At 46.3% G+C, this 26,073-nt stretch overlaps 1 protein-coding gene across 1 annotated transcript; it reads left to right on the plus strand.

Annotated features, from left to right (window-relative positions):
• Positions 1–3,879: 3,879 nt before the first annotated feature.
• Positions 3,880–19,693, plus strand: LOC131925218 (cytochrome P450 2B1). Its single transcript, XM_059280509.1, has 9 exons — positions 3,880–4,050; positions 9,203–9,365; positions 9,514–9,663; positions 12,046–12,206; positions 12,906–13,082; positions 13,530–13,671; positions 15,449–15,636; positions 15,803–15,944; positions 19,172–19,693. Exons 1-9 carry the CDS (start codon positions 3,880–3,882, stop codon positions 19,351–19,353), a joined length of 1,476 nt encoding a protein of 491 aa, XP_059136492.1. The 3' UTR covers positions 19,354–19,693.
• Positions 19,694–26,073: the final 6,380 nt, after the last annotated feature.

Consider the following 26,073-nt stretch of genomic DNA (forward strand, 5'->3'; position numbering starts at 1 on the left):
AGATTAGATTTGAACAAGAGAGACCTCTTAATTAGAAGAGGTGATAGTTCTTCAACCAGCATAGCCAATCAATTTAAATTAACTTATAGGACTAACAAAAGCTTTTCATTTGATCAGATATAACTTGCCTAAAGAGAACCTCCCCAAAGTTAGGGTTGGGGAAGGGTTTTGTTTTTGTCTTTTAGGAGAATGAAGGCTAAGGAATCTGAAGAACACTGGACAAATGAGACATCTGAAGGAAAAGGACAAATCATCCAGAAGAAATGTCCCACAAAGATTTTCTGCAGTGAACCATGACCACACCTAACAGCAACTTTGAAGTCTCCAAAAAGATGAGGGGACCCCACAATGACAATTCCATCAGGACAATGATAACACCATTAAGCTGATAAACACCACCCAAAGATTGACTTTGGACGACAAACTGTTCAGGACAATATCTAGATGGCTAGCTGAGATGATACAGCCTCACAGACTACTCTAATCAGCACATGACCGTAATCCTAAATTTTTCTTTGTGTCCCCATAAGACTACCAGCACCCCAATCAGCAGGAAGTAGCCTAGAAAACTATGCCCACATTCCCAAAAAATGGATTACAGATATTTGTCTTTGTTGGTTAAAAATTTTATCATTGGTCATAGCCAATCTCTTTCTGTTTTTTTTGGGGGGGGGCATTTTTGGTTTTTTGAGACAAGGTTTCTCTGTGTAGCTTTGCACCTTCTCCTGGAACGCACTCCAGGCTGGCCCCGAACTCACAGAGATCCACCTGGCTCTGCCTCCTGAGTGCTGGGATTAAAGGCATGCACCACCACCACCCAGTGCCAATCTCTTTCTAAAAGAGGAAAGAAGGATATGGTATAGAAATGTATTATATAGAAATGATAAGATAAAAGATAGATTATTGAATCTACTCTAAAAATATGGATATGGGCCGGGCGGTGGTGGCGCACGCCTTTAATCCCAGCACTCGGGAGGCAGAGCCAGGCGGATCTCTGTGAGTTCGAGGCCAGCCTGGGCTACCAAGTGAGTCCCAGGAAAGGCGCAAAGCTACACAGAGAAACCCTGTCTCGAAAAACCAAAAAAAAAAATAAAAAATAAAAATATGGATATGATAAGATAAAAGGGTATTGAAAGAAAAAAACAGGAATACAAATATGAGATAAAAAGGTAGATTATTGAATCTACTTTTGAAAAGCAAGTACAACCAGGTGGCAGTGGCGCATACCTTTAATCCCAGCACTAGGGAGGCTGAGCCAGGCAGATCTCTGTGAGTTTGAGACCAGCCTGGTCTACAGAGTGAGATCCAGGACAGGCACCAAAACTACGCAGAGAAACCCTGTCTCAAAAAAACAAAAAAATTAAAAATAAAAAATAAAAAGCAAGTATTAGTTTTATATATTTACATTGGATTGAATTTTTGTATATTGTATATAAATTGTGTATATTGATACAAATTTGAGATTAATTTTTTTAGAATATATTGCACATACATTTCTACTCTTGTTCAAGGTATTGTACCTATACAGCTCATTTAACAATGTAATGCAAATTGCTAGTCCTTGAAAGTTATTATTACCAACTAATTAGAATATAAAGAAATGCAAGTTAGCAGTTACTCATTACAATCAAACTTGTAGTCAGGTTAGGTATGTTTTCAAGGTCAAACAGATATGTTTTAGATAGACAGGTGGTCTTCAAACACTTCAGAGATCTACAGAATATGGCATTTAAGATGTTTTAATAACATAGGTTCTTTTTTTTATGGCAATGAGTCATGTTTGTTCCTGGCAGCACCAATCTACTTCAGAGAAGATGATGAGCACTGAAGAAACTCCTTATGGAGTTTACTTTCTTTGTGGCAAAAGTTAGCCACTGGGCAAGAAAGTGCCCTTGCCTCTATTGCTGACAGTATGCTGTCCAAAGTAGACAAGCAGGACACAAAAGAAAGGACTGCCAGATTTTACCAAGACAAGGTAGGAAGGCCCTTCAGAAAATCCTGCTTCACAAAAAAGTCTGTCAGTTTTGCTAGGCTGAAGATGGATGCCCCAACATTGCAGAGGAACCTTGTGTGACTGTCCAGGCAGCCAGCTGTTTCTGTTATTTCTCACATTGTTTTTGGAAGTCACTTGTTTGCACTTCCTCTTTTACTAGGTAATATTATTTCCTTCTCAGGTCTCTGAAGGAGTCAAAGAATAGATAGTTATAGTTTTCCTTGTTAACAAATTCAGAAAAGAAACTCACTAAAGAGGTGTAAAGTGTATAAGTTTGAAAGACATCAAAAGATAGTTTTTGGTTGGTAATACAAGTTAGGATAGAAAGTGAATTAGGCACAGCATTTTGGACTCACTAAAATAGGATAAAGAGTAGAGTGTTTTCTCTGAATCTGTCAATTGTTAATGGATTGGACATTGTTAATGTATTTCTTGACTCTATATATTGTATATACTTATTGTACTTATCATATATAGTTTTTCTTATATTAGTTATAACCTTCTTTTATTACTTTAGACAAAAAAGGAGAAATGTGGTGATATATTGTGTACCCTAATAAAAATTTGCCTGAAGATCAGAGAACAGAACAAGCCACTAGATTAAACACAGAAACCAAGCGGTGGTGGCACATACCTTTATTCCTAGTACTAGGGAGGGATGGATCTCTGTGAGTTCAAAGCCACCCTGGACTACATGAGATTGACTCAGTCTAAGAGAGAAACAGAGCCAGGCAGTGGTGGCACACACCTTTAATTCCAGCACTTGAGATCTCACGCCTTTGCTTGGGAAGCACACATGCCTTTAATCTCAGCACTAAGAAGGAAGTGATATGGCTGGGCAGAGAAAGGTACATAAGACATGAGGAGACAGGAACTAAAGCTTTTTCAGGCTGAGGGGTCCTAGAGGTAAGAGGTGGCTGTGGCTTCTTCCTTTGTCTCTCTGATCTTTCAGCATTTACTCCAATATCTGGCTCTGGGTTTGTTTTTTGCTTTTTGTTTTTTTAATTAAAAGACCTATTAGAATTTGTGTAACACGTTTTCTCAACTGAAGTTCCTTCCTCTCAAATGATCCTAGCTTGTATCAAGTTGACATAAAATCTAGCCAGCCCAGTCACCCAGAGGCCCCAACTGCTCCTCTGCCAGGTTTCAGCCTCTCTCTCCTCCTAGCTCCCGAGCCTTCCCATTCCTGAATCTCTTGCCTCTCCTTTCTTCTCCTTCTTTTTCTCCCATCTGTGGCTGTCATGGGCCAGAGAGTGCAATAGGGACTCTGGAGAAATTACATCTACAGCCCCTCAAGAACTCGGGCTGGGGAATGCATAGACCCACAGAGATGCGCACAGTCCATGCAACACTGTTCTTGTCACTTAAATGTATCCACATTCATATACGAAGCTAAGAACATAGAGAAAGGCCTCCACAATTTAAGATTATACATGCAAACACACCCCAGACGTGCAAGAGTAGATTAGCAAGCACGTCTAGACGCAAACACAGAAACACACATCTGCACATTCATATTAGAATGACCTTTCACATATAAAAAGCATACAGCGCACACTCATAAGGTTAATGCCTGAATAAATAAGCAGACAAAACTGAGCTGGCATGTGTATACTCACTCCCAGAAATCGAGACGCATTACTCCCAATGCCCTTTTGTCCTGTTTATCTGTTTCGTGGTGTCCTTGACCAACATCTAGGGTGGGGGCAAGAGGAGAGGGAATGAGCAGGTCACCAGCAGCCCAAGCAGGAAGCATGGCTGCTCACACTCCTGGACCGATAGGAGGCGGGAACAGCTCAAGTTGCATAACTAGGTGGAGAGGCAGGCTCAGCATAAAAGGTCCTGCTGGAGTGCGCAGTGAGGTCGCCAGTGGCCAGACCAGGACCATGGAGCCCAGTGTCCTGCTCCTCCTCGCTCTCCTCGTGGGCTTTGTACTGCTCCTGGTCAGGGGCCACCCAAAAGCCCGTGGCCACCTCCCACCAGGACCACGTCCCCTGCCCCTCCTGGGAAACCTCCTGCAGATGGACAGAGGAGGCCTCCTCAACTCCTTCGTGAAGGTGAGACTTATATGGGGCCTTTGTGTGGGCTTGTCCTTGCTTTTGTCCGTGGAGATCACTCAGAGGGATGAGCAAGCGACTCCTTCCGGGCCATAGGTTCAGGTGGGAAGGTTGCTGTGTGGAAGGTGAGATGCTGATTGGTGATGATGGGCAGGCATGTCCTCACTATGGTGGAATTCTGCGGGGGCAATGTGCTTGGAGTGTGGCAGGTGTAGAGCCATTGAGGCGTAAGCGTGTAGAATTTCACTCCGTGGGGCTTGTCTGTTCCAGAAGAGAAAGAAAAACATCAGAGGCAGTTGGCAGGTTTGGCTCCTGCCAACAAAAGAGAGAGCAGAGATTAGCTTGAGGTGTTCAGGGACAAAGGGGAAGAGAGGCAGGGCAGGAGGAGGGGTGGAAGGGAGTGTTCATCAGTTTATCGCAGCAGCTAGCATTGTATTTACCAGTCTCTGCACAGATGCTTCACACTGGGAATTTCATGTTTAATTACCACTTGCTTGCTAATAATTCATCAGCATCCACGCTCGCTCCTACTTTCCATGAGAGAGCTGAAGCAGTGATTGTAAGTCCCACTCCTCTGTCCCTCCCCATGGCTGTAGAGTTCTCCCTCTTGACCTTGTGTTTGTTACCCCCTGGTTTTTAAAAGACCCCCCTCCACTCAATGGCAAATTTAGCTATTTTACTTTATATTTTGAGACAGGGTCTCCCCATGCTTTTAAGGTTGGCTTCCAACTCATGATTCTCTTGCCTTAGCCTCCTGAATGAAATGAGAATCGTGTATCACCACACCCTGACACAAGTGTTTTAAACAAGTACTTCCCACATGTTAGAAAACTCAAGTCAACATCCCATTTATTTTAGTTTTAAAAAATCCTTAGACACTTTCTCATCTGCAGATACCAGATCTCAGTCATTTATGACCCCCCCTTTCCCTCTCTCTCCTCCCTCTTTCTCCCACAGAACCCCTTCTTTTTGCCAACAAGACTCTCCCTGCTTTAAAATCCTCCTGTTCCTCCCACCAAGTTTAATTAGGGTCATTCAGAGTGGGCTTATGTGGGACTTGTTGCTTGGAGATCACTTTGCACAAAGAGAAAGGATGCCTTCTAGGCTCTAGGTTCAGGTGGGAAGGTTGGTGAGGAAAATTTGAGATGCTGACTCCTGCTCGGGCGTGGGTGGGGCCCATTTCCTGGACCATGAGCATCTCATGAGTGACTACACCACTACAGAAATCGGCACCTTCCCCCGGCAGCATTAACTGCCCACAGACCCACAGTGAGGGGTGGTAGCATTCTGTCACAGTGTGAAATGCTGCATCTTTCCCCTGCAGGGACAGTGATGTTAATGATATGAACACACAGGGTCTAGGAAATGTGCAGTCAGCAGGAAATTCCAGCATATACCAGCTCTGATGTGATGGTCTGCTTCCTTTTGAACAATAAAGACACACACACACACACACACACACACACACACACACAGACTCTCTCTCTCTCTCTCTCTCTCTCTCTCTCTCTCTCTCTCTCTCTCTCTCTCAAAGGAAAATTAAAAGCCAGGCAGTTTATCTAGCTTATAATCATGGACAGACAGTCCAAGATCAAGCATTTGCTTTCTCCAGCTTCTGGTGGGGACCCCTGTCATGTGTCACAACATGGTGGAGAGGAGAAGAGAGAACCGGTCACGTGATGAAGAGGCTAACCACATGGAGTGGCCTTGTTTTATAAGAACCCACTCTCTGAGAATCCAGCCCTCTCTGTGAGACCAGCATTAACCTATTCTGTGGATCTTCCCCAAAGACCCAACACCTCTCGCTAGGCTCCAGCTCCCGAGGGCTCTGCCACCTCTCAACACAACCGCACTGGGGACCAAGCTTTCAACACCCGAACCCACAGAGGACACTTACACCATGTTTAAGGCATAGCACACAGGACAGGCAGGAAGAAAAGGGCAGTTCAGAGCTACGGCTCTGGATTCCAAGTGGTAGTGATGTCCTGGGGAGAACTCCAGGAGCAACCAGCTTGGCTCTCTCAAGCGCGTTGTGGATGAGCTCAGAGCCTGACTCAAACTCAGCTGCTAAAGGCCGTGTCAGCTCAGGGAGTTCCAGCTCAATTCCAAACTGCTTGTTTTCCTTGGGTTTGCTGGCACGTAATCTGGAATGTTCTCTGGAAGCGTGTGGCTCAAGAAACAGGTCTACTCTCCCAGGCAGCTGTGTTATTGGAAGTGAGTGTGGGCTTTTATCACATGTATTATTCAGATTGATGTCTTAAGTATGATGAAATCCTGTTGGCCAGGAGTAGAGAAACAAATCCAAGCTCTGGAAACGGCCAGCGTTTGGACTAAAAATATTCAACTGCCTTTCTAAGTCTTTAATTTTTTTTTTTTTTTGAAGCTCAAGGACATTTTTATTAGCACTTGAGAGAGAAACACCAAGGCAGGCAAGCTGTGAATCATGGCGATTGTCAGAGGAGGAAGAGGAAGGAAGAGGAAGAGTGAAATCCATGCTGTTCATAGGCTGCCACATGGTGAAAGCGGGTTGGGGGGTAGTATAGCATCAGAAAAAGAGAGAGGAAGAACAGAGCACCCGGGAAAGCTCACCCAGCCTTTGGTAGGGATCCAGAAGAAAAAGAGATTAAAAAGAAAAGAAAAGTGTGGTTCTCCTTCTTCCTCGGGGATCTTTAGCTGCCGGTCGGGGGGTTGGGGTACAGAAGTGAGCGAGCACCAGCTTGAGAGGTCTCCGGGAGACAGTGTAAGTGTTATAGCTCCACATCATTCCAGAAAGAGAGGGGGATATAAAGGCTGGGGACAGAGGCTGGGGCATCACCTAATTTGTATTAAACAGCACGCTCCTATCATAAGGCTCCTAGCTCAATGACTAATCACCATATGGGCAGCAGGGGGAGAGCTTCTGCAGGGGACTGTGTAAAGGGTCACACTAGGGATAAGTCAGGCATCCAGGCCTAGAGACCTCCTCCAAATATAAGGGCAGGTAGAGAGCAGGAAGTCTTGTTGGGGAGGGAGTCGTTCATGTTGCTGAGCTTGGAGAGAGCTGCCAGGCTATGATAGACCACAACCTCTGACCAGCAAGGCCTCCCACAGAAGAGGAATGATTTTCTGGGTAAGGACTAGAAAAGCTGCTGATGGAAGTTCTGCAAGTGGCTGTACCAAGGTCAGGGAAGGAGAAGCACACTAGCCCAATAAGGGGATGATTATTCCTCCCTAGCACAGTAAGGGGATGATTATTCGGTGACTATCCCTTTCCCTTCCCATGTAACCCAGTGGGTGTGTCAGGACCATTCTCTCAAATGTTGTTGGAAGGCATTGAACAGGTCGAAGCTAGTTCACAAGAAACACCATTTTGATTGAGATTCCAGAGCTGTCCAGACTGAAGGGTATAGGCAAGGATCTATACCTGTATTTATAGCCATATCAATATATACCCACATTCATATCCTATCCATATCAGTATCTATATCCATATCTGTATCTGAAGTAGCAGGTTAAGCCCCCTCCCCTCACCAGTGCAAATTTACTCCAAACACTTGAGAAATAAGAATAAAGCTCTTTAATAATGCACATCTGGTTCTGGCCAACATCCCAGAGGAAGTAGCCTCAAAGAGACATTTTTAACAGCTTGTGTAGATTTGGGCACTATGTGTTGTCCTCTGTAAATATCTTGTAGGTTCCATCAGACTTTCAGCAGTTAACCATATTTCACAGAGATAGGATCTGCAAGCCTGGCTATTTCAGATAAGTGGAGATTTATAGCAAATATATCCTCACCATTACTTTTAAAGTAGACCAGTGTTGTTCCTTTTGAATCACATTGCTTGTGTCTCAGTCATTGTTCTGTTGTCTGAAGAGACCCCATGACCAAGGCAGCTCTAATAAGAAAGCATTTAGTTCCTTATCACCATGGCAGGAACATGACAGCAGGTATGGCAGGTGCTGGAGCAGTAGCTGAGAGCCACATCCTGATCTGTAGGCAGAGAGAGAAACTCTGGGCTTAGCATGGGCTTTGGAAACCTCAAAGCCCATCCCCCTAGTGACACACTTCCTCCAACAAGGCCGCACTTTCCAATCCCTTTAATCTTTTCTTTTTTTTAATTTATTTATTATGTACACAGTGTTCTGCCTACATGCCAGAAGAGGACACCAGATCTCATTACAGATGGTTGTGAGCCACCATGTGGGTGCTGGGAATTGAACTCAACCTCTGGAAGAGCAGCCAGTGCTCTTAACCTCTCAGCCATCTCTCCAGCCCCTTCTAATCTTTTCAACTTGGTGACCAAGCACTCAAATACATGGACTTATAGAGGGCCGTTCGTATTCAAACCAGCACACCCAGGGCCATCCTGCCCACCTGGCAGAATTACACTCTTCCTGATAAGAGAAACAGGACTTAATGATCATTGTTAGCCGGTGCTATCCCCTTTGAACTGCCCAGTAGAGCCATGTTCTTTGATATGGGAATGGAGCCTAATTTGCATCTATCTTAATAAACAAATATTAATAGAACTATATTCTCAGAAGCCTAAACTACTACTATGTTCAGGGTACAACTATTTTCCTACGGTTTCTAACAAGTCTGGCTGTCTTACTACTTATCACCGAGTCATATGAGAGGCAGCACTGCCTTAGCTAAACCCTACCTTGTGCAGCTTAGTATTTCCTAAGAAGTTTACCGCTGAATCCTCTGTAGTGTCAATTCATTACTCTCAGTTTTCCTACAACATATATATGTGTGTGTGTGTGTGTATATATATATATATATATATATATATATATATATATATATATATATATGTATCTTGTTAATTCTTTTCAGACAAGGTCTCATGTAGCCCCAGGCTGGACTCCACCTCAACAGCAGCAAGAGATGATCTTGAACTCCTGATCCACCTCATTTACTTCCCCAGTGCTGAGCTGATAAAGAGCCCCCCACCCACAGCCATACTATAATGCAGTACTGCTCCGATCATCCAGCATCCATGCAGACTTCCATGGTGGTGGATTGACCCTGAAATTGCTAGGTCCTCAGAAGGGGAAGGGTGGCCAGAAGAGGTCTTTCTCTGTCTCACTCTGTGTCTAAGTGTTTTCACAGGGTAGCAACAACGTCTGCACTGACTAACAACAACCCTGGTGCCCTTATGCTTGGCAGCTTCAAAAAAAATATGGAGATGTGTTCACAGTGCACCTGGGACCCAGGCCTGTGGTCATGCTGTATGGGACAGAGGCCATAAGGGAGGCTCTGGTGGACCAAGCTGAGGCTTTCTCTGGCCGGGGAACAATTGCTGTGATTAGACCAATCTTCAAGGACTACGGTAGGAGTCTCAAAGTTTAGGATGAGGTGGGCTGGAGAATGGGCCCAGAAAGAGGAGAATCTGATGGAATGAGGGCAAGGGGTGGGGAAGGACCAAGGTTTCTTTGAATTTCCTCTATAACTCCCCCATGCTCCCCCTACTTTCTTAGGTGTGGTCTTTGCCAATGGGGAACGCTGGAAGACCCTTCGGCGATTTTCTCTGGCTACCATGAGAGACTTTGGAATGGGAAAGCGGAGTGTGGAGGAGCGGATTCAGGAGGAGGCCCGATGTCTGGTTGAGGAGCTCCGGAAATCCCAGGGTGAGTCTCTGAGAATGGGCATAAAGGAAGATGGTGATACAGAAACCTGAGTGCACAGCCAAAGAAAGAGAAGAGACATCCATGGGCAGAGAAAGAAACACACATACAGACACACACACACACAGATATACACAAACACACACAGAGACCCACATACATAGACACATACACAGAGACACACGCACACAGAGACATACACAAACACACAGACACACATACAAAGACACACACACACACACACACACACTGGGGAGAGGATGGAGGATGAGGTAGGGGGAGAGAGAAATACAGAAAGACAGGGAAAAAGATGTGAAGTTCACAGTGTCCAAGAATGGCTCAGAGACATAGATTGAGAGAATTGCATGCAAGCTACTTATGTTCAAGGAAATCGATGCCTGGGTTAAGAATATGTGTCATCTGGGGTGATGGCACAAGCCTGTCATCCCAATACTCAGGGGGCTGAGACAGGAGGGTCATAAATTCAAAGCCAGTTTGCCTACATCATGATATCTTGTCTCAAAGAGAAACCGTGGTCGACACGGTGGGTGCAGCTCCAGCATGCTGGGCTTGCCTGGCACACACACAGTTCCCAGCCTGGTGCCTAACACCACAACATTGGCATGGTGCCGCCTGCTGGTCACCATGGTACACCTGAGGTGGAGGCAGGAGCATAGAGGTTGGAGATCATCCTTGACTTTATACTGTGTTCAAGGGCGTCTTTATCACGTTAACCAGTCTGAAAACACAGTCTATGTCCAAGGCAGGTGTTAGAAGCAGGGAACTGTGTTCTTTCCTTGAGGATGTCCTGATGAGTGGGGCGGTGAGCAAAGATGGGGTGTTTTACTTTGTGGCAGTCATAGGCACTTCTGGGTACTTATAGAAACTTCACATCAGGGGCATCCTGGTGACCCAGTCTGTTTTTACCATCTCATTCCTTTGTATCGGTGTTTGTCATCTCTTTTAAGATTTCTCAGGAGACTCTGAGAGGTCCCTGCAGAGACTGGAAGGGAACAGAAGGAAATCAAGAAACTAGGAAGGAGAAAGGTAGAGACTGGGAAGCTGAGGTTGAGCTTGAAGGACCAAACAGAAGAGAAAATCCTGGGGAGCAGGAGTGAGGGGAATAGAGCGGGAAGGAAAAAAGGTAGGGGCAGGGAAAAGAGAAAGACAGAAATGCTGAGAGACATTTAGACAGGAAATCAGAGAGACAGATAAAGGCTGACAAGCACCAGGGAACGATCTGCAGAAGAATCATGTAGATGTAATTCTGAACAGTTTTATTAAATAAGAAACACAGAGCCAAATCCAGAGTTAAAAGCCCAGAGATCAGAGAGCAGTAGCTGAGAGCTGAGACCAAGACCACCTTCTTACCACCCGCTGCCGCTGCCGTCCTTCCCCTGAGAAAGAGACCTACTTCCTGTGTGTCTGTCTTTTTATTGACTTTCTGTTCTGCCTTCTCATTGGTTGTAAACCCAACCACAAGACCTCCTTGTCACTGCCTGTCTATACAGACCTCCAGGTCTCTATGGTTGGTATTGAGATTAAAGGCGTGTGTCTTCAAGCTGGCTGTATCCTTGAACACACAGAGATCTGCCTGTCATGTGATCGGGATTAAGGGCGTGTGCTACCACTGCCAGACTTCTGCTATGGCTTGCTGTTAGCTCTGACCCCCCAGGCAACTTTATTTATTAACATACAAATAAAATCACATTTCAGCACAAATAAAATATCACCATAGAATCAGAGACAACAGACAGGCCAGACCCAGAGTGTGGGGTAACAACGGCCCAATATTGCTGGACTGACAACATCCCTCCCACCATGAGGGCCCATGAAGGAACCCAGAACTAAAGGCAGCAGGCACTGGGTGTTGATGGTTCTTGGAACACCACAGAGCCTAGAATCAGAAGGAATGGAGGAAGACTCAAAGATGAGACTTCTAAATCCACACAAGCAACCCCCACATCGTTCTCTGTACCATTCCTGCCAGTGAGAGTCAGCTATGGGCTCAGAGTCAGAATGTTTTCCTGGGAGGAGGTGCACAGTGGACACTATGTTACAGACGCTCTGCTTCTCAGCTCTCCCTGTCTGATCCTGGCCCCAGTCATGAGGAGCTGTGTTACCTTGGTGAAGTCAGTGCCCATCTCTGTGTATATTAATAGCATTGCATCTTATGTATAATTTTGAGAGGAAATTTAATAAAATGGTGTATGCAATACTGAGTGCAGGGCCTGGTGCATCTTATGTGCAAATGGGGTAGCAGCTGCTGGTATTCTTTGAGTAGTGAGTGGTGGGGACAGGTTTACAGAGATGGGGCCAAAGCCCAATGTTCCCCTGATACCATGTCTTGATGCTATGTCTCTGAAATGCATCCTCATTCTCCAGGAGCCCCCCTGGACCCCACCTTCCTCTTCCAGTGCATCACAGCTAACATCATCTGCTCCATTGTCTTTGGAGAGCGCTTTGACTACAAAGACCGCCAGTTCCTGCGCCTGCTGGACCTGTTCTATAGGTCCTTCTCTCTCATCAGCTCATTCTCCAGCCAGGTCAGTGGATGGGAAGAGAGGCGCATCCAGGGCAGAGGAAAGAAGAGGCTTCTCTGTGGGTGAAGAAGGGAGTGTCCTAGGGCTGGAAGAAAGGCAGAGACAACATGGAGAGACAAGGAGCTTGAAGCCTGAAGGGCGAGGATGGGGATCAGATGTTAAATAGGGTGGAGAAACCCTAATGCAGAAATACCGACTCATCCAGACATGAGAAAATGATGACATGGGGGCTGTGGCTGTAGCTAAGAGGGTAGAGAACTTGTCTATCATGTGTGAATCCTGGGGTTCATCCCTAGCACCAAATAAGCCAGGTATGGCTGTACATATGTGCAGTCCCAGTACATTGGAGATCAGAGTTCAAGGCCGTCTTTGGACAAATATTGAGTTTGAGAAGAGTCTGAAAGACATGAGACCCTGATTGATAAAAACAAAAACAAAATGATGGCTTAGAAAAGAGTGAGAGAGAATACAATACAAGTGCCTGAGAAAGGACTCAGAGAAACAGGCTGAGAGCATGCTGTGTGTGTATGTGCATGAGAGGGAAATTGAAGGAAAGAGAAGATCAGCAAAGGAGTAGGGGATGGGAGGGCAGAGGATGGAAGGAGAGAGGGCAGATCCTTGTGAAATATGGGGACCTAGGAACACAGCCTGCTCATTGAGTCCTGATAGCTCCAGGTGACCTCCTGCCCTTCTTTCCTGCAGGTGTTTGAGCTCTTCTCTGGCTTCCTGAAGTATTTTCCCGGTACCCACAGACAAATCTCCAAAAACCTGCAGGAAATCCTTGACTTCATTGGCCAGAGTGTGGAGAAGCACAGGGCAACCTTGGACCCCAGCAATCCAAGGGACTTCATCGATACCTACCTTCTACGCATGGAGAAGGTAAGTCCTGCATGAATGAGAGAAGTGATGGGTGAGAGTGAAGGCTGAGGATGTGAGCAGAGGAAAAGGGGGACCAGAGGATGGGGAGGAGAGATAGGAAATGGAGTGGAGGAAATGCAGAAGAATCTAGAAATATAGAAGACTAGAGAAAGGGAGGAGAAAATGAAACAGAGAGAAAGAAGGCTGTGGAAGAAACACAGGGCAAGGGACAAAAAGCAGAAAAGAGCTCAGAGTAAGAGAGAGCCTGGGAGACAAAACGTGATAAATACCAGAGAGCAAAGTCGAGAGATAAGAAGATAGAACAAAGAGCCAGTGACATTGTCAGGACTGAGAACTGTTATGTGATCCATATAGTGTGAGACAGGACAGTTCCCAGGATGTGTGAGCATTTCCCTGTGAGGACCCAGTCACCCCTGACCCTCCCTTCTCTCTCCCATCTGGAACCAGGAGAAGTCCAACCAACACACGGAGTTCCATCATGAGAACCTCATGCTCTCTGTTCTGTCTCTCTTCTTTGCTGGCACCGAGACCAGCAGCACCACGCTCCGCTATGGCTTCCTGTTCATGCTCAAATACCCCCATGTTGCAGGTGGGACAGAGGCGGCTAATTGGGGGATCTCCTAGGTTGCTTTTGTCTGTGGAGGTTGGTGTGGATGAGAGAGACATGGGCCTCTTACAACTGGAGCTCTGAAGGCTTTGGTCTTCTAAACTAGGGCAGTGCTGTGGGTGTTGAGCAAATGAACACTTAGCTAGCCCATTTTCCCTAGATTTCTCCTATCACTTTAAGGTTGATCCATCCATCCACCCATCTATCCTTCCACCCATCCATCCACCCATCCATCCATCCATCCACCCACCCATCCATCCATTCACCCACCCACCCATCCATCCATCCATCCATCCATCCACCCACCCACCCACTCATCCATTCATCCATCCATCCATCCATCCAACCTTCTTTCCTTCCATCTTTTTATCTTTACATCCATCTATTCATTCATCTTTCTATCCATGCACCTCTTCATCCATCTACTCATTCTGTTTGCCCACCCACCAACTCATCTGTTATCCATCTATCCCTTCATTCATTTTCCCATTCATTTAAGCATCTACCTATCTAAACACCTATTTACTCAACCATCCTTCTATCTACCCACCTATAAACACTTATTCACACACACACACACACACACACACACACACACACACACACAGTACCCACCCACTCAACCATATATCAATTTACTGTCTATTTTTTAGTGTGTACTCACTGATTTTTTTACTCACCCAACCAGCCATTTCATTCATTTATTTCAATTTATCAACTTAGTTTCCCTTTGTTCAGTAGAAATGAATAAATTATTTGTCATTGATTATGCATAAACTCATCTATCCTTTTATCAAAAGTTTCATTCCTTAATCCTTTCATTAACTGACCTTTGAACTCATCTTTCTTTTTTTTTTTTTAAAGATTTATTTATTTATTATGTATACAGTGTTCTGTCTGCACATATCCCTGAAAGCCAGAAGAGGGCACCAGATCTCATTACAGATGGTTGTGAGCCACCATGTGGTTGCTGGGAATTGAACTCAGGACCTTTGGAAGAGCAAGCAGTGCTCTTAACCTCTGAGCCATCTCTCCAGCCCTGAACTCATCTTTCATCTGTCTATCCATTCTTCCCTTTATCCTCTAATTGAGTCATCTGTTGACTTATAAGTTGAATACATAATCCAATGTTCAGTCTGTTCATTCCATTAACTCACAAATCTGTTCATTTATTAATTGATTTATCCATTAATTTTATTATGTATCCATTTTTATATGCATCCATTGATAGATTCATCTGCTAATCTATCTCCTTCTCTGTTATATTCCCGAGGATACAGCCTCGAGTTCTTAATACAAAATTCCATGTAAAATTATGGTATGTGTGTGAGTGCAAGCATGTGTTTGTTAGTGCACGTGTATCTGTGTGTATTATGTGTGTGTGTGTGTGTGTGTGTGTGTGTGTGTAGAAACAGACAATTCATTCCCTTGCGAAGGTGAGAATTTTTGCTACTTTTCCCCCTCACACTCTTACACCAAGATGATTGCTCTGAAGTCTTCCTACACAATAGCCCTTTGCTGTGTTTTTCTCTTTTTGTAAATCCCTGCTGAAATGAGGTTGAGGAGAGCTGTGATATAGTTTTAAGCATGGGCACAGAGAGAATCGCTTAAGAACAGGGCAGTTGTTTGTACCCACAAGTGCACTGCGTTTCTCAGAGGCTCCATGATGCACTCTTTCCTGGGGTGTTGGCTCATAGAATGAAATATCATTGCTACAAACCATCAAAGCAGATCTACACTGTTCCTCTTTTCTGTGCAGAGAAAGTCCAAAAGGAGATTGATCAGGTGATCGGCTCACACCGACTCCCAAACCTTGATGACCGCACCAAAATGCCTTACACTGAGGCTGTCATCTACGAGATTCAGAGATTTTCAGATCTCATCCCCATTGGTGTGCCACACAGGGTTACCAAAGACACTTTGTTCCGAGGGTACCTGCTCCCCAAGGTGAGACCAGCTGTGATTCCACATCTCTACTCCATAATCATCCTCCACTCTCCTCCTCACCAACCTCAGCCTGTTTGTGGTTTCCTACATTCTGTGTTTCTCAGGGACTGTCTGAAGATGGGAGTCAGGGTATGCTAATATCTTTGTGTCTCATAATGTCTCCTAGAACACCGAAGTGTACCCCATCCTGAGTTCAGCTCTCCATGACCGACGGTACTTCAAACAACCAGACACCTTCAATCCTGACCACTTCCTGGATGCCAATGGGGCTCTGAAGAAAAATGAAGCTTTCATGCCTTTCTCTATAGGTGAGACCCACTTGTGCTTCCTTTCCCAGACACTAGAGGGCAGCCTCATCCTCCAGACACAGACAGGACTAGGTCCATGTTTACTGAGATTGTTCCAGTTGCTTTGCATGAACCATGTCTTTGAACCATGTCTTTTACCCTGGCTACAGTCCTACGAGGGGAATCTTGGACTAAAGGAGCCCTGAACAGAGGACAGTGAGCACGGCTGTGAACTGTGTAGGGTCTTTTTTTTTTTTTTTTTTTTTTTTTTTTTTGGTTTTTCGAGACAGGGTTTCTCTGTGTAGCTTTGCGCCTTTCCTGGGACTCACTTGGTAGCCCAGGCTGGCCTCGAACTCACAGAGATCCGCCTGGCTCTGCCTCCCGAGTGCTGGGATTAAAGGCGTGCGCCACCACCGCCCGGCCTGTGTAGGGTCTTGATGGCCGGGGAGGCATTGAGTTTAGCTGTGAGCACTGGGGAGGTGGGGCATGTCTTGACATGCTTGTCTCTGCTTGAAGTAAATACTCTTGCTTGGCAAATTGTAAGAGAAATCAAAATTACTACCATTTATTTCAGAAAAAAAATCCATGATGGATGATATCCTGAACCAGAGAAAGTTCAGGGTTACAGCACCCATCAGTGCCAGCTCTCGGAGTCTACAGACAATGGGGAGCTGGGCATGGACACACAGCTTGATTGGTGCCAGCTCTGCTTTTGCCTTACTTGGCCATGCTGGAATAGTTGGCAGCCTGGGGTGGGTCAACTGCTATGAGAGACTGAGACTTGTTCTTCATTGGAAGATATAATCTCAAGTTGTCATTAGTTCAGTTGCCTATTGTGTTTGGTTAGTTTGTTACATACAGAAGCTGCCTCCAGCCAAGTTTAATTCACTTTTTTTGACTCTACAGGATGTAAACATGGAAACTTTGAGTTCAGGTTTTTATCTTTTGGAGAAAGGGGCATTCTAGAAACAATTCCTTAGCTTTTAGTTGTGTCTCCCACCATGTCCTCATGCTAGGGATCGGACCTAGTGCTGAGTGTGTGTTAAGCAAGTTCTCTATGAAATAGCCCATACCTCCAACCTCTCCTTGGTGCATTCTAGAAGATGCTTTCCTCTGGAGCCTCTCTGTTCTCATCCCCTCGCTGAATAATTTTAGGCAAGTTCTCTCCTGCTGAGCCATTTGTCAACTAAGAAATGTCAAGTCTTGAGTGTTCAAGTGACTTCAGTGACCCTGGTCTCAGCCCAGCTCCTGAATTGTCCATATAACAGTCCCAAGTCTAGAAAGGCAGGGATGTGGAGAAAAGGGACAGAGACAAATACATAATAGAATGATAAGGACATTGTAACAGATCCCAATAAAGAGAGGCACACAGAGGACACAAGGAAGCTGCAATAGGAGGAGATATGTGGAAGGATTCAGAGTGTGGACATGAGACAGTGAAGAAGCATGAGGAACCAGAGGTGAAGGGGTAAGACAGGAAGAGAGGAGGGGAGAGAGAAGGAAGGGTGAGGAACCAGAGATGAGGGGATAAGACAGGAAGAGAGGAAGGGGGAGAGAGAAGGAAGGGCAGGAGACACAACTTAATAGACAAAGGAACACGAGGGAAGACACAGAAGGAACACATGACAAGGTGTCCTTAGACAGAAAGGGGAGGGGTTAAGATGGTATCTAGGGAATTTAGAAAGACACAGTAGGTGGAATAGATAAAAGACAAATAGAAGAGAGAGAGAGACAGAGAGACAGAGAGACAGAGAGAGACAGAGAGAGAGACAGAGAGAGAGACAGAGAGAAAGACAGAGAGAGACAGAGAGAGAGAGAGAGAGAGAGAGAGAGAGAGAGAGAGAGAGAGAGAGAGAGAGAGAGGAGAGAGAGAGAGAGAGGTGAACAGTGTTCAAATCACCAACTCCAGGCATGGGAACATTGCGTTGAGAGTGAGATCAGCCATGAAAAGCTGCTCTGGAAAAATCTGGGTCATAAAATCAGTTCTAGGATAACTGTCTCAGAGAGATACTCCATGAATTTCTAAGCTCATGTTACTTAAGTTCAGGAAATGGAACACTCAAGGGGATAGAGTGCTTTCCCTAGACACCCCTACACAGGCACGATTTCCCAACAACTGGAGGGCACAAGGGTTGCTGGGAAATCCCTCTTTTATCTGGAGGCCTGTGGTGGTCAGTTGCAGATTAAGAATCTCTGAGGTCCAGGGCAGGAGGTGGAGCCTCTGCCTGGTCTTTCAGGCTCCCATTGCTCTGTGGTGCTCCATGACCATGTGACAAATCAACAAGGCTCCTTATGTCTCTGAGAATCCTGTGGGTGCCATAGGCCCTTTTCATGTGCCCGTGACCATTCTCAGTGGGGTGAACAATTGTCTTCAGGAACTTGTTGAAGTTCCATTGATCACAAGCTGAAGAAGCAAAAGAGACAGAGAGAAAGAGAGAAAGGTGGAGGAGAGAATGAGTGACAGAGGGGACAGAGAAAGGGGAGAGGAGACAGAGAGGCCATGCTCTGTAGTCCATCAACTTCCTGTCTCAGTCTCCCAAGTACTGCACTTGCACACATGTGCCTCCATGTCTGGATCATACAAGACCCTTAACACCATCCAGTTGTTAATCTAAGAGTCCTTGTAAACAGTACCTTCACCCTCAGGGCAGTCCTATGCAATGAGTACCAATCCCTCACATGAGAAAGAAGGGAACACTAAAGATGTTGCATTAAACATGTGTACACATACACACTTGGTTCCTATTCTAGTACCTTCTTACAGTTCTGGAACAAAGGACTCTGGTAATCCCACAAATGCTAGAAATCTGTTGGAAGTGACCACGAGACATCCACCAACAAATTGGCATACATGTTACGATTTATTTATTCATTGTGTATGTGGTTGTATGCATATACATGTGTGCTATGGTGTGTGTGTGTGTGTGTGTGTGTGTGTGTGTGTGTGTGTGTGTTTATATCAAAGGACACACTGTGGGCGTTGGTTCTCTCCTTCCAGCATGTGGGTCCAGGGCATGAACTCATGTCCTCTGGGTTGATGGCAGGCTCCTTTCCATGCTAAGAAGTCTCACTGGCCCTTGCACCAATTCTTTAAGGTTTGGGAACCTCTTAATATTTTGAAATTGCAGGTTGAAGGTCAAACTCACTCTCTCTTTGCAATGGGCTGAGTTGTCTGGGCTTAGGGATGGGAGAGTCCAGAGGTTTTATACTGCCCTGGGGCTCACATGGCTCATCCTCTGTGCCCACAGGAAAGCGCATTTGTCTTGGCGAAGGCGTTGCCCGCAACGAATTGTTCCTTTTCTTCACCACCATCCTCCAGAACTTCTCTGTGTCCAGTTCCATGGCTCCTGAGGACATTGACCTCAGTCCCAAGGAGATTGGCTTCGGCAAAGTGCCCCCAGCATACCAGATCTGCTTCTTAGCCCGCTGACTGGGCTGAGGTGGCCAGGTCTCCCCGCTCCTGTTGAGTATGGCCCCATCTTTCTGCCTCTGAGAGACCTGCTGGAAACCAGGCCCTCAGTCACTGCTCACTTCATAAGACCTCACTGCAGCTTCTGCAAAGCTGGAGGTGTGTTCTTCTGCCCTGTGAATGACACTGGAGAAATCAATCAAATGGCTTTCTTGATGTGTGAACAGAGAGATTTCTGGAAGACACATCTCATGCTGAATCATTTTCCTATTGCTCCCAATAGCCACAGTCCCCATGTGTCAGCTCCTGATGATCCATGATCTATGCTGATTGACTCTGTTCATGGTCTGAATTCTGTGTCTGTAAATTGCCTAATATGCATGGTTCACATAAAGAGAATCACATAGTGTGTGATCTTTTGCGTCTGGTGTCTTTTACTTCACACAGTCTAGGTCCCTATGCTGCTTTGCAGGCCACAGTCACAAACCTTCATGGGCTTCTCTCATGATCTTTCTCAGCCAAAAGCATAATTACCTTCTTTCCTGTGTTCTGCCAGCAGAAGGTGTGGTCCTGATTTAGCGTGGGTCTTCCTGATTCTAAGAATCTGATAAGAAATGCCAGATGCAGTCAAGTCAACACTCAAGAGTAGCCATCACAAGGTCCAGTCCCCTGACCTCCTGGCTACTTTTACATGCGACCTTTTGGTTGTCTGGTAACTAAGGTTCTTCTCAGAAAGGCTTCTGGGTGCACACTCCATCACATCCAGGCCAGGTTTGTGAAGGGACAACCTGTTGCCTTGTTCCCTGCCACGTTGTTAGAACCTGGAACAGCAGGTGGCTGATGCCAGGTGTTAAATATGGTGGAAAAATAATCAATAGGTAAATAAACAACTCAACACTGTGACAAAATGAGTCACACATTATACTTGCCCAATATGCAGCCAGACCTAGTCTCTCTAATCTCTGTCACTCCCTTCAGATGACCAGAGTAAATCCTCGTCCCCAAACTCTCTGGACTGACCCAGTTCTTTGAGTCATCTGCCCTTGATGTCTTGTCACCTTCTGACAGAAGTGTCTGGGAGCCACCCTTTGAGCAGTGTCCCCTGAAACTCAGCCTCTGCACACCGCACTGCTGGGACAAGCAGGTGCTTGTGGGAAGTGTCATTTATTTAACATCATCACCTAGGAAGGTGTCTCTAGGCAGCCTTTGGCCAATCAGCAGGCAGCTCTCAACACACTCCTGAGATACTAAATTTCCTCCTTAGTTACCACCTTAGCTCCCTGCAGCCTAGGGTGAATTACCAGGAGGTTTGCCAAGGTAGATTCCTGGCTCACTCTCTTCCACCAACCACAGAAAAAGGACAACAAACAGAACAGTCTGTCTTCAAGAAAAATGGGAGGGGCTGGGGATTTAGCTCAGTGGTAGAGCGCTTGCCTAGCAAGCACAAGGCCCTGGGTTCGGTTCTCAGCTCCGGAAAAAAAAAAAGAGAGAGAGAGGGAGGGAGGGAGGGAGAGAGAGAGAGAGAGAGAGAGAGAGAGAGAGAGAGAGAGAGAGAGAGAGAGAGAAATGGAGCTGTGCTGCATGCCAAGGTAGGACCATGGCACTCTGTCTTCTCCTGAATCTTGCTAGTCTGGATCTCGGGTGGCTCCAGCTCAAGGACTGTCTCTCTCGTGGACAATGGCTTCTGCCTTTGCTGGAGGCCATTTTGCAAACAGACCCATGAGCTTACTGAAATACTTCCAAGGGGTGAGATGTGGAGGAGGTCAGGGTGAGGAGGCAGGAGGTGGGAGGAAGGAAGTGATGCTCACAGGCAGCTAAGAGTTGCAAGTCCATGGTTCAACAGACATCTCCAGATCAGGCTGGCTGGGAATTCTCTTCTTCCAGCTGTGCTGTGGCACTAGAGAAGCTTCTAGAACTTATATGAGGAGGAACAGCGGGAAGGGAGGGAGATAGGCTGTGGTAGACAGTGTGGTCTCTATCCTGGAGAGTAACATTTGCTTGTGTGAAGACCGTGAATCTCATAAAGCCCGAAGCTGGGAAGGTTCTCAGAAAAGCTGGGACCGGGGCCCTCAGGGAAGGAGAGATGAGAGATGGTCACGTGAAACCACAGAGCTCAAGTTTGGGTTCTTCCCTGATGAGACCCAGACAACACTGGGGAGTGTGATCCATGAGAGGAAGAAACCATCACTATAGTCAGCTTGTGAGGTCTGGGCCCTGCCTTGTAGCCAGGAGGGGAATATGGAGATACTGTCACAGCCTACATGGGCCTTAGTGTCTTCTACTCCTTTGTGGACATGAGGCAATATGGGAGGCCCTAGTGGATCAGGCTGAGGGGTTCTCTGGCCAAGGGCTCATGGCTATCATTGACCCATCTTCCAGGAAGTTGTGAGTGGGGGATGGTCCTGAGGGTAGTGGGAGGGAAGATCCCACTCACCCTACTCTTAGGGATGATGATGATGATGATGATGATGATGATGATGATGATGATTATATTTTTTTGGCCAAAGAAAGACTTAGAGCTTCCTCAAGGGGTTCTGTTTGACCACCATGATGGACTTTGTACCAGAAAATGGGAGCATGGAGGCTGGAATCAAGGTAGAGGTTTGGGGTCTGCTGGTGGAGCTTTGGAAAACCTGAGCTGAGTCCCAGGTGTGTGTGTGTAGGAGGTCAACATGTTGGAGACACAGAGATGGAGAGTGTGATTGCTAAAGATCCAGAAGAGTGATGTAGAGACAGGTTCTTGGGGGTGGGGATGGAGGATGACAAGTTAAAGATCCAAGGATACATTTTGAAATAGAAGTTTCACAGAAAAAAATAGAACTAAGATATGTGATCCTAGAAATAGTTAACGGAGACACTAAGTGTCTGGGTGGGAAGGACAGATGGATGTGAGACAAACCAGGATATGGTAGTTTGAGTGAGAATAACTCCCATTGGCTCATATTATTGAGTATTTGGTCCCCAGTTGGTGGAAATGTATTATGAGGATTACAAGGTGTGGCCTTGATGGAGGAGGTGTGTCACTGGGGATGGGCTTTGAGGTTTCCAAAGCTCAAGCCTTTCCCAGTTAGTGCTCTGTCTGCCTCCTGACATGGATGAGATGTAAGCTCTCAGGTACTGCTTCAGCACCGTGACATCCACTTGCTTTCATGTTCCTGACATGATGGTCATGGACTCAACCCTGAAACTGTCAGCCCCAGTAAATTCTTTTTCCCCCCTCTAAGCTGAGCTGGTCATGGTGTCTTAGCAGAGCAATAGAAGAGTAATCAAGACAAAGGGCATAAAAGGAGAACAGACTCTCAGAGAGTCAGAGATGAGACCAGAGAGACACAGATGCACAAGGAGTCGCACCATGACTACAGAATAACAGACACAGCAAGGTTTCAGAAGTACAGGCAAACCTGGAGATGGCACCAGCCATGGGAGAGTCAGCCAGAGGGACAACGTAGGGGACACCTAGACCTCTGTGATGTACCTCTTGTTGCCAGGGGCCCATATGAACAGAGCCCTCTCTTTCCTCTGCCATGGCCACCATCTTCTGCTCCATGATTTTGGGGGAGTGCTTTAATTTCTAGGATCCCAAATTGGTACATTCACTTAATTCACTGAATGAAAGATTCACTATCATCAGATCTTTCTATAATTAGCTAAGGTCAGAGATTCACAATGGGCCAGGAATCAGTGTGGATGGATTCTGGGAAGTGACCAGGTGTCTTCTGTCTAGAACACAGAAGCAATAAAGCCCCCAGTGGTCAGATTTTCAGAGGAGTGGAGATTTTTTTCTGTCTCTCCATGCTTCTGGGTAATGACCAGCCTCCATAGAGACTGAACAAAAGGAGATGTTCTGAGGCATGCTGAGATCACAGAATGTGTGCCCAGCATGCACAGAGCCTAGGTCTGAGCCTTGGAATCACATAAAAAGATTGTGCTGGGACAAGCCTGTTATCCTAGTCTTTCTAAGGTTGAGGCAGGGGCTCGGGAGTTCAAGGTTATCCTTAGTTCCTTACAAAGAGGCTAGCCTGGAGTACATGAAACTCTATCTGAAAAACCACATATACAAAATTCACCTCTTTCTCAAGGAAATACATTGTGAACTTGTTTACAAAAGTCTGAGATATCATTTCTGGTTCTGGTTTGTTCATTCCCACATCCCTAGGTTCCCATGAATGCACCTTACCTTCCAACTTTCTTGGCAGTCCTGAGAGTGTCAGAATGCCTCATAACATTCTGGAAGCCTGCTACTGGTGGCACAGGAGGGCATTTCTCCCTTAAGACCCTGGGTGGGCACGACTGTTTTTACAGCACCCAGGCTGGCATTGCATACGGGGACATTTCAAAATCCACAGCGGGACCATGGGTGGCTGCCTGTTGGTGACTGCCGATGGGTGTGTCCCCCAGGAGACCTCTGGGCAGTCAGCCATTCTCTGAGCTCCTGGGCTGCCCCTAGATCCAGTCCTGCCTTAGCCTCCCAGGTGCTGGGATTACAGGTGGGATCCCTCACCATCTGATGTGCGTGTGTGCTGGGGCAGGGGCGCGCTTATGGGGTCAGAGAACAGCTTTGCGGCATGGACTCTTGGGCCTGAACTCAGGCCCCCTCACCAGCTCCCTCAATCTTTTATTAATTCTTCTTCTTCTTCTTCTTCTTCTTCTTCTTCTTCTTCTTCTTCTTCTCCTCCTCCTCCTCCTCCTCCTCCTCCTCCTCTTCCTCCTCCTCCTCCTCTTCCTTCTTCCTCTTTTTTTCTTTTTGGTTTTTGGAGACAGGGTTTCTCTGTGTGGCCCTGGCTGTCCTGGAACTTGCTCTGTAGACCAAGCTGTCCTCGAACTCACAGAGATCCATCTGCCTCTGCCTCTCAAGTGCTGGGATTAAAGGTGTGCACCCCCACATCTGTGGTTTGGATTGTGTCGTTTCTATCATCCTGTCTGCTAGTTCATTCATTTCTCTTTCATCAACAATATATTGTTGAGCCTAATCATTTAGTATTTAATGTTTTTGGATACTGTCATGTTTAGCTCTGCATTATAAAATACTAACCTCCCATTCATTGCAAATCTGCCTAACACCCGCAGAAGTCAAGAAAAAAAAATTGTTTTTCTTTAAAAATTCACTTTTCATGCAGTGCCTTCAGAGGCCAGATGAGGGCATAAGATCCTGGAACTGGATTTACCATGCAGTTGTGAGCCACCATGTAAGTGCTGGGAACACAACCTGTGTCCTCTGCAAGAGCAGCCAGAGTTCTTAACACTAAGCCATCTCTCCAGTCCCAAGAATTTTCTTTTTGGGATGTTGGCATTGAACCCAGGACCTTTAAAATGTTAGACATGTGCTCTGCTCCTGAGCCACGCCCCAGCCCCTCACTGGGGATTCTAGGCTGGGGCTTTACCACTGAGCCACACCCCAGCCCCTCACTGGGGGATTCTAGACAGGGGCTCTACCACTGAGCCACACCCCAGCCCCTCACTGGGGGATTCTAGGCAGGGGCTCTACCACTGAGCCATACCCCCAGCCCCTCACTGAGGGATTCTAAGCAGGGGCTCTACCACTGAGCCACACCTCCAACCCCTCACCAGGGGATTCTAGGCAGGGGCTCTACCTACCGCTGAGCCCTGTCTCCTGCTCAAGAATACATTTCTAAACTCAAGAGCTCCGTCTATAAAATAGAACCAAACCCAATGGAGTGGCCATGGTGGATCACGCTTTTGATCCCAGCATTCAGAGGCAAGTGGGTCTGTGACTTGAAGTCAGCCTCGTCTACATAGCAAGTTCCAGGACAGAAGGCTGCAGTGAGACCTGGTCCCACAAACACAACAAAAAGAGCCCCTGTGAGATCAGGGATGGAAAGACCTTCTCCAGAAACCACTTCTGCAGTAAGATGAGTTCTCACACCTCTGCCATGAGGCAGACATCCGAAACCAGAATGAGCTTTGAAAATACATAGGCAAACAAATAAGTAAATAATAAAACAAAAGTGTGTAGACGACAGAAGAGCCCTGGGAAGAACTCGGGGGGCCCCTGGGTGAGCCACCGAGTACACTGAGCTTCTCCCCACTTGTGCCTGCAGATGCTCACAAATACGGACAAGGATCCAGAAGAATCCAGAAAGTAAAGCTGTTGTCCTCTGAGTCCTTAGCCCCAGGAATCTGAGGCAGGGGAAAATACCTTGTGCAGGCCATGGATTTGAACCTAACACCTTCCCCAGGGCCCTACAGGCTCGGAGCAGGAGCCATGGTCCTCGCTAGTAAAGTCTGCTGTAAACTAGTTACCCAGCAACCGTTGGCTCCTTAATGAGGGTGTAGCAAATCAAGTCACATTCTCCCTTTGTTTTCTGAGACAGTCTTTACTCTGGCCTGTGGTTCTACATCCTCCTGCCTCACCCTCCCTAATGCTGGGGTTTCAGGTATGGGCCCCCACACCTGGCCCTTTTTTCTTTTTCCTTCATTTTTATTTTTTTGATAGGGCTTTATGTAGCCCAGGCTGGCCTCAAACACCACTTCTTAGCTGAGGATGACCTTCAACTTCTGATCCTCCTGCCTCTCCTTCCCAAGTTACAATAGGAGTTAGGGGGGAAAAAATGCAGGCTCCTGCCATCTGCTTGCCACGGTTGAGTGTGTATGTGTACTAATCAGTTTGTCAACTTGGCACAAACTGTGGTCATGTGGTGAGAGGAAACATTAAGAAAACGCCTCCATCAGATCAACCTGTAGGCAAGTCTGTGGGATACTTTCTTGATTAAAGAAGGTGTG

Source organism: Peromyscus eremicus, chromosome 1 (genome assembly GCF_949786415.1).
Source record: "Peromyscus eremicus chromosome 1, PerEre_H2_v1, whole genome shotgun sequence".
In the NCBI taxonomy this organism is placed as follows: domain Eukaryota; kingdom Metazoa; phylum Chordata; class Mammalia; order Rodentia; family Cricetidae; genus Peromyscus; species Peromyscus eremicus.

Bases quoted from the DNA above. Each gene is read 5' to 3' on its own strand.
- LOC131925218 (XM_059280509.1), top strand. From the start codon at position 3,880: ATGGAGCCCAGTGTCCTGCTCCTCCTCGCTCTCCTCGTGGGCTTTGTA. The intron at 4,051-9,202 runs GTGAGACTTATA...TATGCTTGGCAG, and splicing joins TCCTCAACTCCTTCGTGAAG to CTTCAAAAAAAATATGGAGA. The intron at 9,366-9,513 runs GTAGGAGTCTCA...CTACTTTCTTAG, and splicing joins ACCAATCTTCAAGGACTACG to GTGTGGTCTTTGCCAATGGG.